At 42.6% G+C, this 15,636-nt stretch overlaps 1 protein-coding gene across 1 annotated transcript in view; it reads left to right on the forward strand.

Annotated features, from left to right (window-relative positions):
- The window catches only part of ABCD3 (ATP binding cassette subfamily D member 3), a 62,104-nt gene that overhangs the window by 16,255 nt on the left and 30,213 nt on the right, over positions 1-15,636 (forward strand). The window contains exons 5-10 of the mRNA XM_087719279.1: positions 4,253-4,322; positions 8,213-8,310; positions 11,026-11,149; positions 11,546-11,602; positions 13,343-13,485; positions 14,666-14,735. Coding sequence (XP_087575405.1) covers positions 4,253-4,322; positions 8,213-8,310; positions 11,026-11,149; positions 11,546-11,602; positions 13,343-13,485; positions 14,666-14,735 — 562 coding nt within the window. The remainder of the gene's footprint in view (positions 1-4,252; positions 4,323-8,212; positions 8,311-11,025; positions 11,150-11,545; positions 11,603-13,342; positions 13,486-14,665; positions 14,736-15,636) is intronic.

A 15,636-nucleotide genomic window follows, 5' to 3' on the forward strand; every position in this document is an offset into this window, starting at 1 on the left:
CCTCTGGAGGGGGAAAAAACCAGCCCAATACGCAAACCGGAAGTCCGTCCCTGAACTTCTGGTTTGTGTGTTGGGTAGTTTTTCGCCTTCCGGAGGCTTCATGAGGCTTCCCTGAAGCCTCCGGAGGGTGAAAAATGACCGAAAATCAAGGCCGAAAATCAGCTGGCCAGCGCATGTGCGCTGGAGCCGACAAGGCAACATCTCGCGTGCCCTCAGAAATGGCTCCACGTGCCACCCGTGGCAAGCGTGCCATAGGTTCGCCATCACAAGTTTAAGGGTTAGCCTTGCTCAACTGGTGCCCTCTAGAAGTGCAAAAACCATAATTTTCTCCCAAATCCCAGATAGGTTGGGATTTCTCTCTCGGAATTCCCTAGTACATGACTATCAGTTATGTTGACTGCAGAGGTGGGTTCCTACCAGTTTCTACCAGTTCTACCGAACCGGTTAGAAGAGGTTCCACCAGTGGACTCGGAAAGCAGGCCACACCTACAGAAGAGGTTCCAAACATTTTTGAAACCCACCCCTCTCTCTCCCTCTCTCTCTCTCTCTCTCTCTCTCTCTCTCTCTCTCTCTCTCTCTCTCTCTCTCACACACACACACACACACACACACACACACACACACAGAAAGAGAAAGGAAGGAAGAAAGAAATAAATATAAAAAGAAAGAAAAAGAGAGAGATGAAAGAAAAAAGGAAAAAGGGACAGAGAGACAAAAGGAAGGAGAGAGAGAGAGAGAGAGAGAGAGAGAAAGAGAGAGAGAGAGAACGAACACATGGCTGGCAAGCCACTCCCACCAGATCATATGGCCAGCAAGCCACTCCCACAAAGGAGGCCACACCCACAGAGTAGGTTCGAAAATTTTTTGAAACCCACCACTGGTTGACTGGGAGTTTTAAAGTTAGTATTCCAACATACCTAAATGTGTCAGTCAACTGCATATATGTACGAGTTTATTTTATGGAAGGTAATAATACGTGATTCTTTACTCCTGTGTTGCAATGCAAATACAATGCAGTATTATGGGCACACATTATCTAAACCATGAATACTCTTGGATGTCAAGAATTTTACTCAATTTTAAACAAATCTTATGGAGAGGAATTTATTTTAAGCTTTCCATTTTGACAATCATGCATATAATCCTGTATTCTGTGAAACGTAGGATAGCTTTTCTTTTTACCTTACAAATGTTGATATCCATTGAGGAATGTTGTTTATTAGACTTCTGTAGTACTGGTAGTCCTCGACTTACAACGGTTCATTTAGTGCCTGTTTGAAGTTACAACGGCACTGAAAAAAAGTGACTTATGACCATTTTTCACACTTTATGGCCATTGCAGCATCCCCTCGTGGTTTACATTTGGAAGCTTGAGAACTGATTCATATTTATGACCGTTGCAGTGTCCTGGGGTCATGTGATCACCTTTTGCGACCTTCTAACAAGCAAAGTCAATGGAGAAGCCAGATCAATTTGGTTCTACCACAAAACCGCGGACGACAAAATTGCGGTCGACGAAAGCGCGTATGTGACATCATCACAGCGCGACGAAAAAGATCGAAAAAGATCAAAAAATGTAAAAATAAAGCTAAAACCTTCCCCTAACCCCCCCAAACCTAACCCTAAACCTAACCCTAAACCTAACCCTAAACCTAACCCTAAACCTAACGCTAAACGTAACGCTAACGCTCTAACCCTAACCCTTAACCTAACCCTTACCTTTATGTGAATCGGCTTGCTGTAATTTAATTTTTATTTCAATTTTTCGATCTTTTTCGTCGCGTTGTGATGACGTCACATACGCGATTTCGTCGACCGCGCTTTTGTGGAACGCGCTTTTGACGGGTCACGATCAATTTAACAACCATGTTAACTAATTTGAGAAATGGAAGTGATTCACTTAACAATTGTGGCAAGGGAAGTCAGGAGCAAAACTCCGTTAACAAATTTCTCACTTAGCAGCATAAATTGTGGTCGTAGGTCGAGGACTACCTGTAGTAATTGTCCATTACTCTTTTGTTACAATGAACGTATGTAATGATTACTTTGCCTAGTCAGAAATAAACATGTTAAATTCTGTACATTTTTTTTCTTGCAGCGCAATCGTAAGCAGGGATCTGTCGCTATTCAAGAATTTCTTTCTTAAATTTGTAGTTTCCATTCCACTGGTAAAGAGACATAAATATAAGCATGTATCTACCATGTTTATGCTCGTAACTGATGCATAAATGAAACTATAGCTTCTGTTCCCCAGTGGCTTTTTTACTTTGGAGAGATTTAGTTTAAATAATATCAGCTAAATTGTATACTCCATGGTCTTTCTAAAGCTTTATTAATTGCTCTTACAAATAGTACAGTGGGGTGCTGGTGACTTCCACTGTTGTTTTCTGCTACTCCAAAGACAACCACTTAGTAGGTTAAAAGTAAAGTCTCAATTGCCGCCAACGCCACTTTGAATATTGTTCTAGATTGCTCTTAATCTAATTCCCAGTCAGTGTACTGGGAGTGCAGTTCCCAGCTTTGGCCATGCTGGCTGAGAATTCTGGAAGTTGAGGATGAAACATTGCTGATCATTGGATGATCGTAGTCAAATTTCTTCCCGCTATGTTCCTAAACCATTAGTATTATTTTTTTCCTACCCTGTTTCCCGGAAAATAAGACCTCCCTGGATAATAAGGCATTTGAGTGCATGTGCTAAAATAAGCCCCCCACTGAAAATAAGCCCTCCCCTAAAATATTTAAATGCATGTGCAGCCGGTCCCCGCCATTTCCTGCAGGGAGAAATGGGGGGAACATGCCCCACCCACCGCACATGCACCTGCCATCCATGCAGAACGGCCTTGCGGTGCCCGGTACCGCAAACACTAGCTACTGTGTGCCCCTTTTAGGGGCAGCCGCAAAGAGTGTGCCAGAAACAGAGATAGAACTTCCGGCCCTCTCTGGATCAGCTGATCCACGCGCCACGGGCAGAGGTTTAACGGGCCTCCTGCACCTCAAAAATAATTGTAAGATCTCCCCGAAAATAAGGCCAAGCGCTTTTTTTTGGGGGGGGGAAAGAAAATAAGACCCTGTCTTATTTTCGGGGAAACACGGTACCAAATTCTTCCTGAATATAATTTTTTTATTCCTTGCCCTGGTCTTGTTTTTTTCTCTTTATGTATTTCTATGTTGGCTTTTATCCAATTCAAACCCTGTTTATTTAAATTTTTGCATTTGCGGCTATAATATAGGAATTGTTTTTGTTTTTTTTTTGTTTTTTTTACAAAAAGCACAGAGCTGCCTTTTATAGTGGCAGCCCATGCTTTCTCCTATGGCAGAAATGGTTCCACCACAAATCCGCGGTAGACTAAAGCGCGCTCGACGAAAGCGCGTACGTGACGTCATCACAGCGCGACGAAAACGGCACGCTGTGAGCAGTAAATTTAAAATTAACGCGAAAACCTTACCCTAACCCCCCCAAACCTAACCCTAAACCTAACCCTAAGCCTAACCCTTAACCTAACCCTAAACCTAACCCTTAACCTAACGCTAACCCTTAACCTAACCCTAAACCTAACCCTAACGCTTAACGTAACCCTAAACCTAACCCTAACCCTTAACCTAACCCTAACTCTAACCCTAACCCTTACCTTTATGTGAATCAGCTTGCTTTAATTTAATTTTAATTTTAATTTAATTTATTTTTAATTTTATTTGTCGCACTGCTGATGACGTCACGTACGCGCTTTGATCGGGCGCGCTTTAGTGGACCGCGGTTTTGAGGGGTCACGGGCAGAAATGGCCCTGATGCCAGCAGAAATGGGGAAAATACATATCTTCGTGACGTCAGGATGGAAGTGTACGTTAACCAGGCGTCACGGAGGGATGGGATTTGACAATAGGCTTATTTGGCGATAGCTTCCTTTGTAGCGTGGTGTCTTCAAGGAGATGGGCGACGGTATGTGGAAGTTTAAAACCCACCCACCCCCCCTGTATAATTTGGTTTCATTAGAACGAAGGGTAGCAAGGGAGATGACGGCTTTCACCGAGGGCCGAAAGGGAGGTGATGGCTTTCACTGATTCAGTTGTTGCTTTGCCCACCGTTGTGGGAGCACATCTGAATGCTTGATCCGGTGCAAAGAGAGTCTTGCTGCTTCTTCTGTTGACCTTTCCTTGTGTTCGTTTTCACGGCTTTCCACTTGTCCTGGTGGAAAGATGGTGGGATGGGTCTTCTTGCTTCTGGCACTAATCTTGTGCATGTGGTGGTTTGCAGTGCTATCATTGGCCGCAGTAGAAAAGATTTCAAGAGGTACTTGTTCAACTTCATCGCTGCCATGCCTGCTGTAAGTGGTGCTTTTTTTGTTCTTGAACTCTTTGGGGTAAAATGAATAGATATTCAGTCGACCCCTTGAAGAGCATTTGGCGACTCCAGCTTGTCCAGAATGCAGCCGCGCGAGCGATCGTGGGTGCACCTCGGTTCACCCACGTAACACCTATCCTCCGCAAGCTGCACTGGCTACCTATTGGTCTCCGGATACGCTTCAAGGCGCTAGTTGTCACTTATAAAGCCCTTCATGGTATTGGACCTGGGTACTTGAGAGACCGCCTGCTGCCAATTACCTCCACCAGACCGATTAGATCCCACAGATTAGGCCTCCTCCGAATTCCATCCGCCGGCCAGTGTCGACTGGCGACTACCCGGAGGAGAGCCTTCTCTGTGGCTGCTCCGACCCTCTGGAACGAACTCCCCGTGGAGATTCGAACCCTCACCACCCTCCAGGCCTTCCGCAAAGCCCTTAAAACCTGGCTGTTCCGACAGGCACAACAACAACAACCTTTTCCAGTAATATTTAGCAATAGCAGTTAAGACTTATATACTGCTTCATAGGGCTTTCAGCCCTCTCTAAGCGGTTTACAGAGTCAGCATATTGCCCCCACAGTCTGGGTCCTCATTTTACCCACCTCGGAAGGATGGAAGGCTGAGTCAACCTTAAGCCGGTGAGATTTGAACAGCCGAACTGCGAACTAGCAGTCAGCTGAAGTAGCCTGCAGTGCTGCATTTAACCACTGCGCCACCTCGGCTCTATTTGGCCACTTTATACGCCCATGAAATTTATTACCCTGAAAAAGTTTATGGGTTTACAGTATTTCATCCCCCGCCCACATCTTTAATCATGCACTCACTATATTGTAGTGGAAAGGACGTGGTGGCTCAGTGGCTAAGACACTGAGTTTGTTGATCAGAAAGGTCGGCAGTTCGGCCCGTTCAAATCCCTAGCGCTGCATAACGGAGTGAGCTCCCGTTACTTGTCCCAGCTTCTGCCAACGTAGCAATTCGGAAGCATGTAAAAATGCAAGTAGAAAAATAGGGACCACCTTTGGTGGGAAGGTAACAGTGTTCCGTGTGCCTTCGGCATTTAGTTACGTGGCCACATGATCACAGAGAGGTCTTCTGACAGCTCTGGCTCTTCGGCTTTGAAACGGAGATGAGCCCCGCCCCCTAGAGTCGGGAATGCCTAGCACATACGTGTGAGGGGAACCTTTACCTTTATATTGTAGCGACTTCCAGAAGTTAGCGCTACAACTTTTATCAAGCAAAGCTAGTGTGACCAATGGCAATTCCACAATGTTGTGGAAATTGTCATCCAAGCTATTTGCAGTGCTCCCAAGTTGCTTACCCTTGATCTTAATGTGAGAGATTTCTTTAATGTCACTCCAACTACGCGATGAAACTGGAGGAATGAAATATTCTATGTCCAGAGTATAAGAGCAGAGGAAAAGTTTGTAATTAACAATGCAAAAAATATTTAAAAGTTGATGAACTGTTTGTTCGTTTTGATTTTTGAAATCAAAAGTACATAAGATACAATCTTGGTGTAGTTTTCCCACCTTATCATGAGCAAAATTATAGTTTCTCACCTCATTAATGGAACAGCTCCACTTCCACTTTGATGGGGAAGTGTTTTATACAAGAGAGGATTTTTTTAAAAAAAAAATCAAAGTAAGAGTAAATACTGTATAAGCACAGATGGATTTGATTTGTGATAGGGCAGAATGTGCTAGGTTGGAAACTAAGCTTGGTGGCAGAAATAATTGCCTGATACCCATAATCGAATTCAAAAGTATCTGAACTCCAGACTTCCACAATAAATATCATTAAAATAAAAGTGGTAAACCTTAATAATATCATTACGGTTCATTATGGCTTTCAGCCAGATGCTAAGACTGGATTTGGCATTTTTGTCTACCTGTTGAGTCTTTCCCAAGGACCTGGAATAGGCAGACAATAGGGAAAATAATAGCACAGTCAAAATGTAAGATAAACAACATGAAACACAACAGTTAAAGGGAATTGAAGCAGTTTAACCAGTCCCTATACGTTCTGGGGAAGAGTTCAGAATGTGAAGAGGGAGTCTTATTTCCAAGGGAAGACCCTTTCACAAAGCCAGAGAAGTAGGATCCCATGACCTTCATTCTCCTTACTTATAAAAGTGGGTTATGTGCAAAAGCTTCTTCCAGGAAGAACATATCAAATGGGCCAGTTCACGAAGGCGGGAGCCTTACTGTAGATCACGGGTATCAAACTCAAGGCCCATGGTCCAGATCCGGACCGCAATATGGTCAGATCCAGCCAGTGGTGGGATTCAGCCGGCTTGCACCCCGGGAGAACCGGTTGTTAACTTTCTAAGCAGTTTGGACAACCGGTTGTTGGAAGAAATCTCCTTTTGTTCCCCCCCCCCCACTTTACAGGGCCAATCCTGTAAGGAAGGCAGGAAGGAAAGATTCTGGTGTTGTTTCTAGCCTAATCTTTATTACCCTGCTTACAGAAACTGCCTCTCCGGTTAACCCTGATTACATTGTAACAGCTAAGGCGAAGCGCCCATTGATGTGAGTAATGAGTTGGCCACGCCCAGCCAATCACATGACCACCGAGCCCCGCCAACCCAGCTGTTCATTAGGGCAGAGAACCACTTGTTAAATTATTTGAATCCCACCACTGGATCCAGCCCATGGGGCTGCCCTGGTCTACCCAACACGAAGAGGAAAGATCAGACCAGCGTGGCTTCGGCCTTGTCTACCCAGTGTAAAGAGGAAATAGTTTGGGTAGCGGTGTCAAGCTGACCATGCCACCCAGTTGGCCCCTCCCAGCCAGTCAATCATGCCCAGCCAGCCTTCTAAGGTCAACCAGAGCCCTAATGCGGCCCTCAATGAAACTGAGTTTGATATGCCTGCTGTAGATAGTTTAGGTTTAGGTTTATTAGCATTTGTATGCTGCCCACTCCCTAGAGACTCTGGGCGGCTTACAGATAAAAAGGGGGGCATATAAAAATTAAAAGGAAAACAAACATTAAAATTACACAACATGCATACAGCTTAGAGTGGGGATGGATAAAATCAACAGCCCCAGGCCTGCTGGAACAGCCAGGTCTTAATCGCTTTGCGGAAGGCCGGAAGAGTAGCAAGGGGCCGGATCTCCACGGGGAGATCGTTTCATAGGGCCGGAGCAGCTACAGAGAAGGCCCTCCCCTGGGGAGCCGCCAACCGACATTGACCGGCCGATGGAACCCGGAGGAGGCCTAATCTGTGTGATCTTATTGGTCTCTGGGAGGTAAATGGCAGGAGGCAGTCTCTCAGTTGAGACTTGCACAGTAAAATATCAGCATGTTTGTGTGAAGAAAAAACAGCAGAACAAGTCTTAGCATAGAAATGAGGGGGGAAAAAAATAAAAAAACTTTCAAAATCAAAGAAAGAATTAGAAGTTCCCGATTCACACAAAGCCCCCTCCACAACTACTGCTTTCTATTTCTTTTGCAGTACCAATATGTGGTTCTTACAGATAAAAGATGCTGTAATTTACAGTATATCATCCACAGTACATTGTGATATTGTGCCATGAGAAACTATCACCATCTGGTAAAACAGTTCACAGAGTAGAAAGTAATATTACACTTCAAGCTTCCTCTTGGTGCCTTGAATCTAAGCATGTATTTCTTCATGAAGTTTTTTTTTTTAAAAAAAAATACCGATTTACACACAATCCTACGCAGGTTTACATTGCATTCAGTTTACTGGGGCTAATTTCCCAAACAAACATTGCTATGATTGCAGATGAATTCTTCCTGGATTGTACTCTTAAATTGGATTTTAGTTTGCCATCTGTTGGGATCTAAGGCGGTGATGGGCTTTAAGCACATTAGATTATGCGTTCTTATTGATACGTTCTTATTTACAGATTTCCCTGGTGAATAACTTCTTGAAGTATGGATTAAATGAACTTAAATTGTGTTTCCGTGTCCGACTTACCAAGTATCTTTATGATCAGTACCTACAGTAAGTGATTTTTTTTATAGTTTTTAACATAGCAACAGCAATAGCAATTAGACTTATATACTGCTTCATAGGGCTTTCAGCCCTCTCTAAGCGGTTTGCAGAGAGTCAGCATATCGCCCCCAACAATCTGGGTCCTCATTTTACCCACCTCGGAAGGATGGAAGGCTGAGTCAACCCTGAGCTGGTGAGATTTGAACAGCCGAACTGCAGAACTGCAGTCAGCTGAAGTAGCCTGCAGTGCTGCATTTAACCACTGCGCCACCTTGGCTCTTAATGTAACATTACATTACATCAGGGGTAGTCAACCTTTTTATACCTACCGCCCACTTTTGTATCTCTCTTAGTAGTAAAATTTTCTAACCGCCCACCGTTTCCACAGTGATTTATAAAGTTGGGAAGTAACTTTACTTTATAAAATTTATAAAACAGAGTTGCAGCAAACCCCTACCGCCCACCATGAAAGCTGGAACGCCCCCTAGTCTACCAGCCAATGCCATCTGGCTACCACCCGGGGGAGGGCCTTCTCTGTGGCAGCTCCGGCCCTTTGGAACGAACTCCCCGCAGAGATTCGGACCCTCACCTCTCTCCAGGCCTTCCGAAAAGCCGTTAAAACCTGGCTATGTCGGCAGGCCTGGGGTTGATGAGTTCCCTTCCCCTCTCGATCTGTGTGGCTGTTGGCTATTTTAAATGCTTGTCTTGTACTTGTGTGTTCCCTTTCCCGTTTGAGTCGTTCGCCGCCCTGAGTCCCGCAGGGAATAGGGCGGCATATAAATAAAACAAATCTCAATCTCTAGTGGGCGGTAGGGACCAGGTTGACTACCACTGCATTACATTAAACTTAAACTCTAATCCTTTAAAGGCAATCTAAATTGTAATGTATAATTTAATGTATAAGGAGACCCCGATTCACCTTGCCTCCTTGCCTGATCCTTGCAAGATCCCATCTGCCTGGATAATTTTTGTCCATTTTTCCCATCTTCCCTTCTTAGGGAAAGTGATAGAAAATATGGTTGTTTGGCAGCGTCAGAGGATCCTGGATGAAACAGATTATCTGGGCCCCTTTCAAGCAGAATTTAGGCTCAGTTAAGGGAGAGAAACAGCCTTGGCTGCACTTGGTTTGATTTGGTTTATTGGATTCATATGCCGCCCTTCTCCCAAGGACTCAGGGCGGCGTACAACATTAAAAAAAAATTAAATAGAATAGCCAAAAAACAAACCCAATTAAGATTAACAATAACATTTTTTAAAATAAAAATAGATTAAAATTAACAATGAGTTAGAGTTTAGAGTTTAGAGTAGTTTATTTATATGCCGCCCTTTTCCCTGGGGGGACTCAGGGCGGCTTACAACTCGAAAGGGGGGGAAAACAAACAATTAACACATAAGACAGTACATCATTAAAAGCACAACATTCATACTATTCGGGTGGGTTACAGTCTTTAACCCCAGGCCTGACGGGACAGCCAGATTTTAAGGGCTGTGCGGAAGGTCTGGAGGGTGGTGAGGGTACGAATCTCCACAGGGAGATCGTTCCATAGGGTCGGAGCTGCCACCGAGAAGGCTCTCCTCCGCGTAGTTGCCAGGCTCTCCTCCGCGTAGTTGCCAGTTGCCAATGATCAATGATGTTGCATTTCTCAGAGTGGTTTGCCAGCTACTGAGAAAGCAAACATCCTCACATTGCCTCTCTTTTTAAACTTCTACATGAAGCCACCAAAGTGAGATCACCCGTCACCGTTTGGATGGAGTGGCGCTACCCCCACACAGACCTGGTTCACAACTTGGGGGGGTTCTCCTTGATTCATGAACAGGTGGCAGTCACGGCCTTTGCACAACTTTGGGTTGTGCACCATTTGCAGCCGTTCCTGGTTCAAGAGCCCCTGCACTCAAGTCATTCAAGTCCTGGCCATCTCACATCTGACCTACTGCAACGCACTGAACATGGGTCTAAATTTGAAGAGCATTCGGACACTACAGCTGGTGCAGAGGGTGGTTAGAGTGGCCCATGTCACACTGCTGTTCCGAGAATTAGACTTGCTACTGATTTACTTCCAGGTGCAATTCAAGGTGTTGGTTATCATCTTTAAAAACTTGTATGGCGTGGTTCCAGGTTACCTGAAGGGACTGTCTTCATTCCAACCAGGAGTATCACAATAACCAGCTCCCCGCAGAGATTCGGACCCTCACCTCTCTCCAGGCCTTCCGAAAAGCCGTTAAAATCTGGCTGTGTTGGCAGGCCTGGGGTCGATGAGTTCCCTTCCCCTCTCGAATCGTGTGGCTGTTGGTTGTTTTTAAACGCCCTGCAGTTTTTGCTGTAGTTTTTGTGTTTCCCTTCCCCTCCTTTGGGTTTGTGCGCCGCCCTGAGTCCCGCCGGGAATAGGGCGGCATATAAATAAAATGAACCTTGAACCTTGGTTGACGGACTCGTAGTAGATTCCATCTCACCCCTGCAGTTCTTATTTTCTCCCTTTCCACCTTTGTATCATAATTTTACATACTCTTATCTAATCAATCTATTGATCGATCTATCGATCCACACATGTATAGATGTATATGTATAGCTCTATTTCTTTTAGATGTATATGTATGGTTTTATTTCTTTTAACCTTGTAAGTATCCCAGAGTCGCCTTGCAGAGAGAGGGCTGGCAACAATTTTAATAAATATAAATGTAGTTAATCATTCAGTAAAACTTCTGTATTATATCTTGACATTTTAGGAGTTACACATTCTACAAAATGGGCAATTTAGACAACAGAATAGGCAATCCTGATCAACTACTTACACAAGACGTCGAAAAATTTTGCAACAGTGTAGTGGATCTATATTCAAACCTCAGCAAGGTAAGTGTGGAAAAAAAAGTGATTATGTTGTCATCTGCATGTTTAAATATTACTTACATAGTAGCAATTTAAATATTCGTTCTCAGCATGAAACTGAAAAACTGCTGAATTAAAAGATTTTTCTTGCACTTTAATAACTGTTGAACAATAGAGGAAGCAAAAAACTCTTGAGAAACTGATTTATATTGTAGGAATTTTTTTAAATACAGATTTTTAGTTTTTTTAAAATTGAATTCGCATGTTCACATAATCTTTGAGAAACCAAGTTATAATAAGACATTTTAGCTATGTTTATTTCAAAAATGTGACATTTTTAAAAATGTCCTTTTAAATAAAAAAAACCATATTGCTTGTTTTTCCCATGACCAATATTTACAATTAAATCTTATTTTACAGCCATTTTTGGATATTGTTCTATACATCTTTAAACTAACAAGTGCAATAGGAGCACAGGTAAAATTGTATTTTTATTTATGTACTTTAAGTATGGATTATATATTCTCTAATAGGAGAGATGAATTATTGAGAATTTTCTATAATGTAATATTGAGAAGTATTTGGAACTAAAATGACCAGAAATTTGGAAATCTTCAACCATTATAATCTGTCAAATGTGTGTTACATACTCTATAAACAGATGGTAAATATAATGTGGGATTCTTTTAACAATGTCTTGATAATGTAATCCGTAGATCAGGGGTAGTCAACCTTTTTATACCTACCGCCCACTTTTGTATCTCTGTTAATAGTAAAATTTTCTAACCGCCCACCGGTCCCACAGTAATGGTGATTTATAAAGTAGGGAAGTAACTTTACTTTATAAAATTTATAAAGCAGAGTTACAGCAAACCCCTACCGCCCACCATGAAAGCTGGAACGCCCACTAGTGGGCAGTAGGGACCCGGTTGACTACCACTGACATAGATCATTCAGAGTTTTAAGAATTTCACATACATTAAAATTCTTGTAGAGAGCCAGTTTGGTGTAGTGGTTAAGACACCAGACTAGAAATCTGGAGAGTGTGAGTTCTAGTCCCGCTTTATGCATGAAATCCAGCTGGGTGATCTTGCCCCAGTCATGTCCTCGGAGATCTAGAAAATAGGCAATGGCAATCTACTTCTGAAATCTTGCCCCCCCCCCAAAAAAAAAATTGCAGGGACTCATCCAGGCAGTCACCAGGTATCAACACAGAGATAAACACATACAGACAGTGTTGTGGCCCAGCAGGAGCCGTTGGAGCTGCCACCAGACTCCGACAGCGAGGAGCCCTATGAGTCGGCTCTGGAAGATGTGGAGGACCCTGGACAGGGTTCCGACCCAGAGCAGGGTGCAGAGAGGCTGGTTGGCCACCAGGAGGCGCCTGAGCCTTGGACCAGTGGGGAGGAGACAAGGGAGTGTGAGCCTGAGGTCAGCAGTGAGTTGTTCCTGGATGCTCAGCACTGAAGAGCTAATAGGCATCAGGAACAGTTGTGCAGTTACAGGAGGTAATTGCACTCAGCTGGTGGTCATTAGGCTCCTTTCCAGACTATAAAAGGACTGCTTGCGCACATGCCCCTCTTGCAGAAGTCAACGCAGGAACTAATGTTGGAGAACATTATTGTGAGCTTGGCAGGCTGGATTGCTGCCAAGCCTTATCTGTGTTTATTGCTGCCCAAGCTTGTCTGTGCCGGTTTGCTGCCAAGGACCTGTTTGTCTGTTAATTAAATGCCGTAACTTATCTTTGGCCCCGAGTGTGTTGGTGTGGGACGAGGCGGGTCAGAACAGATATGCATGCCCACATCCCTGCACACATTTTTTTTTGTAGTGGAAATGGATGTATTAATAAGCCACTGTAAAAGGTTAAGTGTCATTGTGTCAGAATCTTTCAGAACAGTTTCTTATCATAGATCAGCCCTTGACATATATGATACAATACAAGTATTTACTCAGAAGCAAATGTTGTTATATTTGGAACCTGCTGTCATTTATAAAAAAAAAAATAAGTGTTATTTAATTTCAGAATTGGCAGGTCTTACTTTAAGATTGATTACATTTTTCTGTAGTTGGAAGTAACTCCTCATCTGTAGTCGGCTGATACTTTGCAACTAGCCTCTGCCCAGATGGGTTGCTAGCTGCGTTCTTTTTGAAAAAGAAAATATTGCTAATAAATTTATTCTGGAAGTTGTGTCTTATTTTATTCTTTGATATTTTCAGGGCCCTGCTTCCATGATGGCCTACTTGATTTTTTCAGGCTTCTTCCTTACGCGCTTAAGAAGACCTATTGGTAAGATGACTATCACGGAACAAAAATATGAAGGCGAATACAGATATGTCAATTCACGGCTGATCACAAACAGGTATGAGATGGTTTCAAGACAAACTAATATTCATTAGGCCAAATATTACAGGCTGAATCAAGTCCATTATGTTGCTATTTATTTTTTTAAAAAAAACTTCTAAACTGTTTCATGTTAAACCTCTCTATATTGGGTGGCAAAGAATTAAAACAATCAATTTTCATCTGAGAACTGAATGAATAAGATATACATGTTTGATTTGTCATAATTTGTTTTAGTGTGATTTAATTTGTTGTACGAAGCACATCCTAAGGGTTTCTTTACTAAAAAAATAACCTTCTTAAAATACCCGTTTTATTTTTTAAAAAATGAAGTTAATAGTGATGTAAACTTAATGTGACCTTTACTGCTTCGCTACTTAATGTGAACTTAATGTGAGCTTTACTGCCAAAGCAGTGAAAATCAGGAGTAGTTATTGCTAATTCTCTTAGAGAACCAAGAGTTTAGTTTAGTTTATTTGTCTTGTATGCCACCCACTCCCGAAGGACTCCGGGCGGCTCACAATAGACAAGGGAAGGGGGATAAATAGACAAAGACAACACTTTAAAAAATGCAACATTCACAGTTTCCGTGGGGCTAGATGTTTCACAAGCCCCCCGGCCTGCTGGAGCAGCCAGGACTTGGTGGCTTTGCGGAAGGCCGGGAGAGTAGTAAGGGTCCGGATCTCCGCGGGGAGGTCATTCCAGAGGGCTGGAGCTACAACAGAGAAGGCTCTCCCCCGGGAAGTCGCCAGCCGACATTGGCTGGCAGATGGAATCTGGAGGAGACCTAACCTGTGAGGAGACGAGTATGGCTGTAACTAAGAATTTAAGGATGCATATACACTCTTGAGTTATTTTGCTTGGTCATTTAAACAAGAACATTTTGCTAATTTTGTTGTGGCAGCAAGATTTCACTAGTTGTAAGACTAGTTTCAAATTCTGATCCAGACATGTAGGAGATCGAAAATCGTGAAATGCTGAAACAGCCAATGTGATTCTATGTTGCAGGGCGGGATTAAAACGTGTGTAGTAAGCTGGGAAAGATATCGAGGGAGCGTTTAAAATGACGACTTCCAACCGGTTGTTTGAAACAGCAAGGTGTCACAACACTTTTATCACCTGTAGACAAACCCCATCTCATTCTCCTGTTGCGTAGCTTGATCTTGTGTGCTGATTAGGCCCTTTTTTTCCCCCTACAGTGAGGAAATTGCATTTTACAATGGGAATGAAAGGGAAAAACAGACGATTCACAAATCTTTTCGTAAACTGGTAAGTTAGCATCAAACCACTTGGTAACTGTAAATAATCCATAACATTTGGCACAGTGATGTTAAAGATTATGAAAGGCTTCTGTGCTAGAGGAATATCTGCATGAGACCGATCACTTAAGGAAAAGTGAAAAGCAATAGGTGAAAGAAACTTTTTTTTTTTCTGAAAGCAATGCCTAAGGACTATGTGTATTTGCCAAATGATATAGTTATAAAGAAGGGGATATGATTGTAACATATTGGCCTTGTCTACAAATTGGCCCTTCAGTCGTAATAAGGATTTTGTCTCCTCCAATTTGATTTGATTCAATTTAGTTATAGTCATTCTCCAAAAATCTTGCCAAACCTGCTTATCACCTGCTTCCCTTCTCAGTCTTTATAGCTTTATTTTTTTCCTTACGTCTGGTACTTAAAACTCCCTTTAGACCCAGTGACTTCAGAATCAGTGAGCTTTGTTGATCCTGGATGTGGATTTTTTTTTTTTTTTAAATGCATTTGACTTTTTACAAGTGCTATTTACAAGCACCAAAGCCTTTTTTCCCCCCTCACCGTTAATTCACTTTTTTAGTTTCCCATATTGCATTATAAATATGCTTTCACTTTTTTAGTTGTGAGTAGGTTGGAGCCCTACCTGAGAGGCAAAACAAATCTTATTGTTAAAGCTTAACAAATTTGATATATGAAGTTTAAAAGGCAGAAAAAACCTATTTCACGTTGCAGGCATTTGCCTCTGAAAATTCATATCATTTCCTTGACGGATGTGACATTCTAAGAGCTTTACCTGTGTTTACCTATCTACATATTTTATTCTTGCGAGTCATCAACACAACACATCCACATATTGGATACAGTTTCTGTAATTCTTTTTTAAGACGTACAGTATATACGGGCATGTATATTAC

This window comes from Thamnophis sirtalis, unplaced genomic scaffold (assembly GCF_051295495.1).
Source record: "Thamnophis sirtalis isolate CommonGarterSnake01/CBP01778 unplaced genomic scaffold, rThaSir2_p1.2 scaffold_7, whole genome shotgun sequence".
In the NCBI taxonomy this organism is placed as follows: domain Eukaryota; kingdom Metazoa; phylum Chordata; class Lepidosauria; order Squamata; family Natricidae; genus Thamnophis; species Thamnophis sirtalis.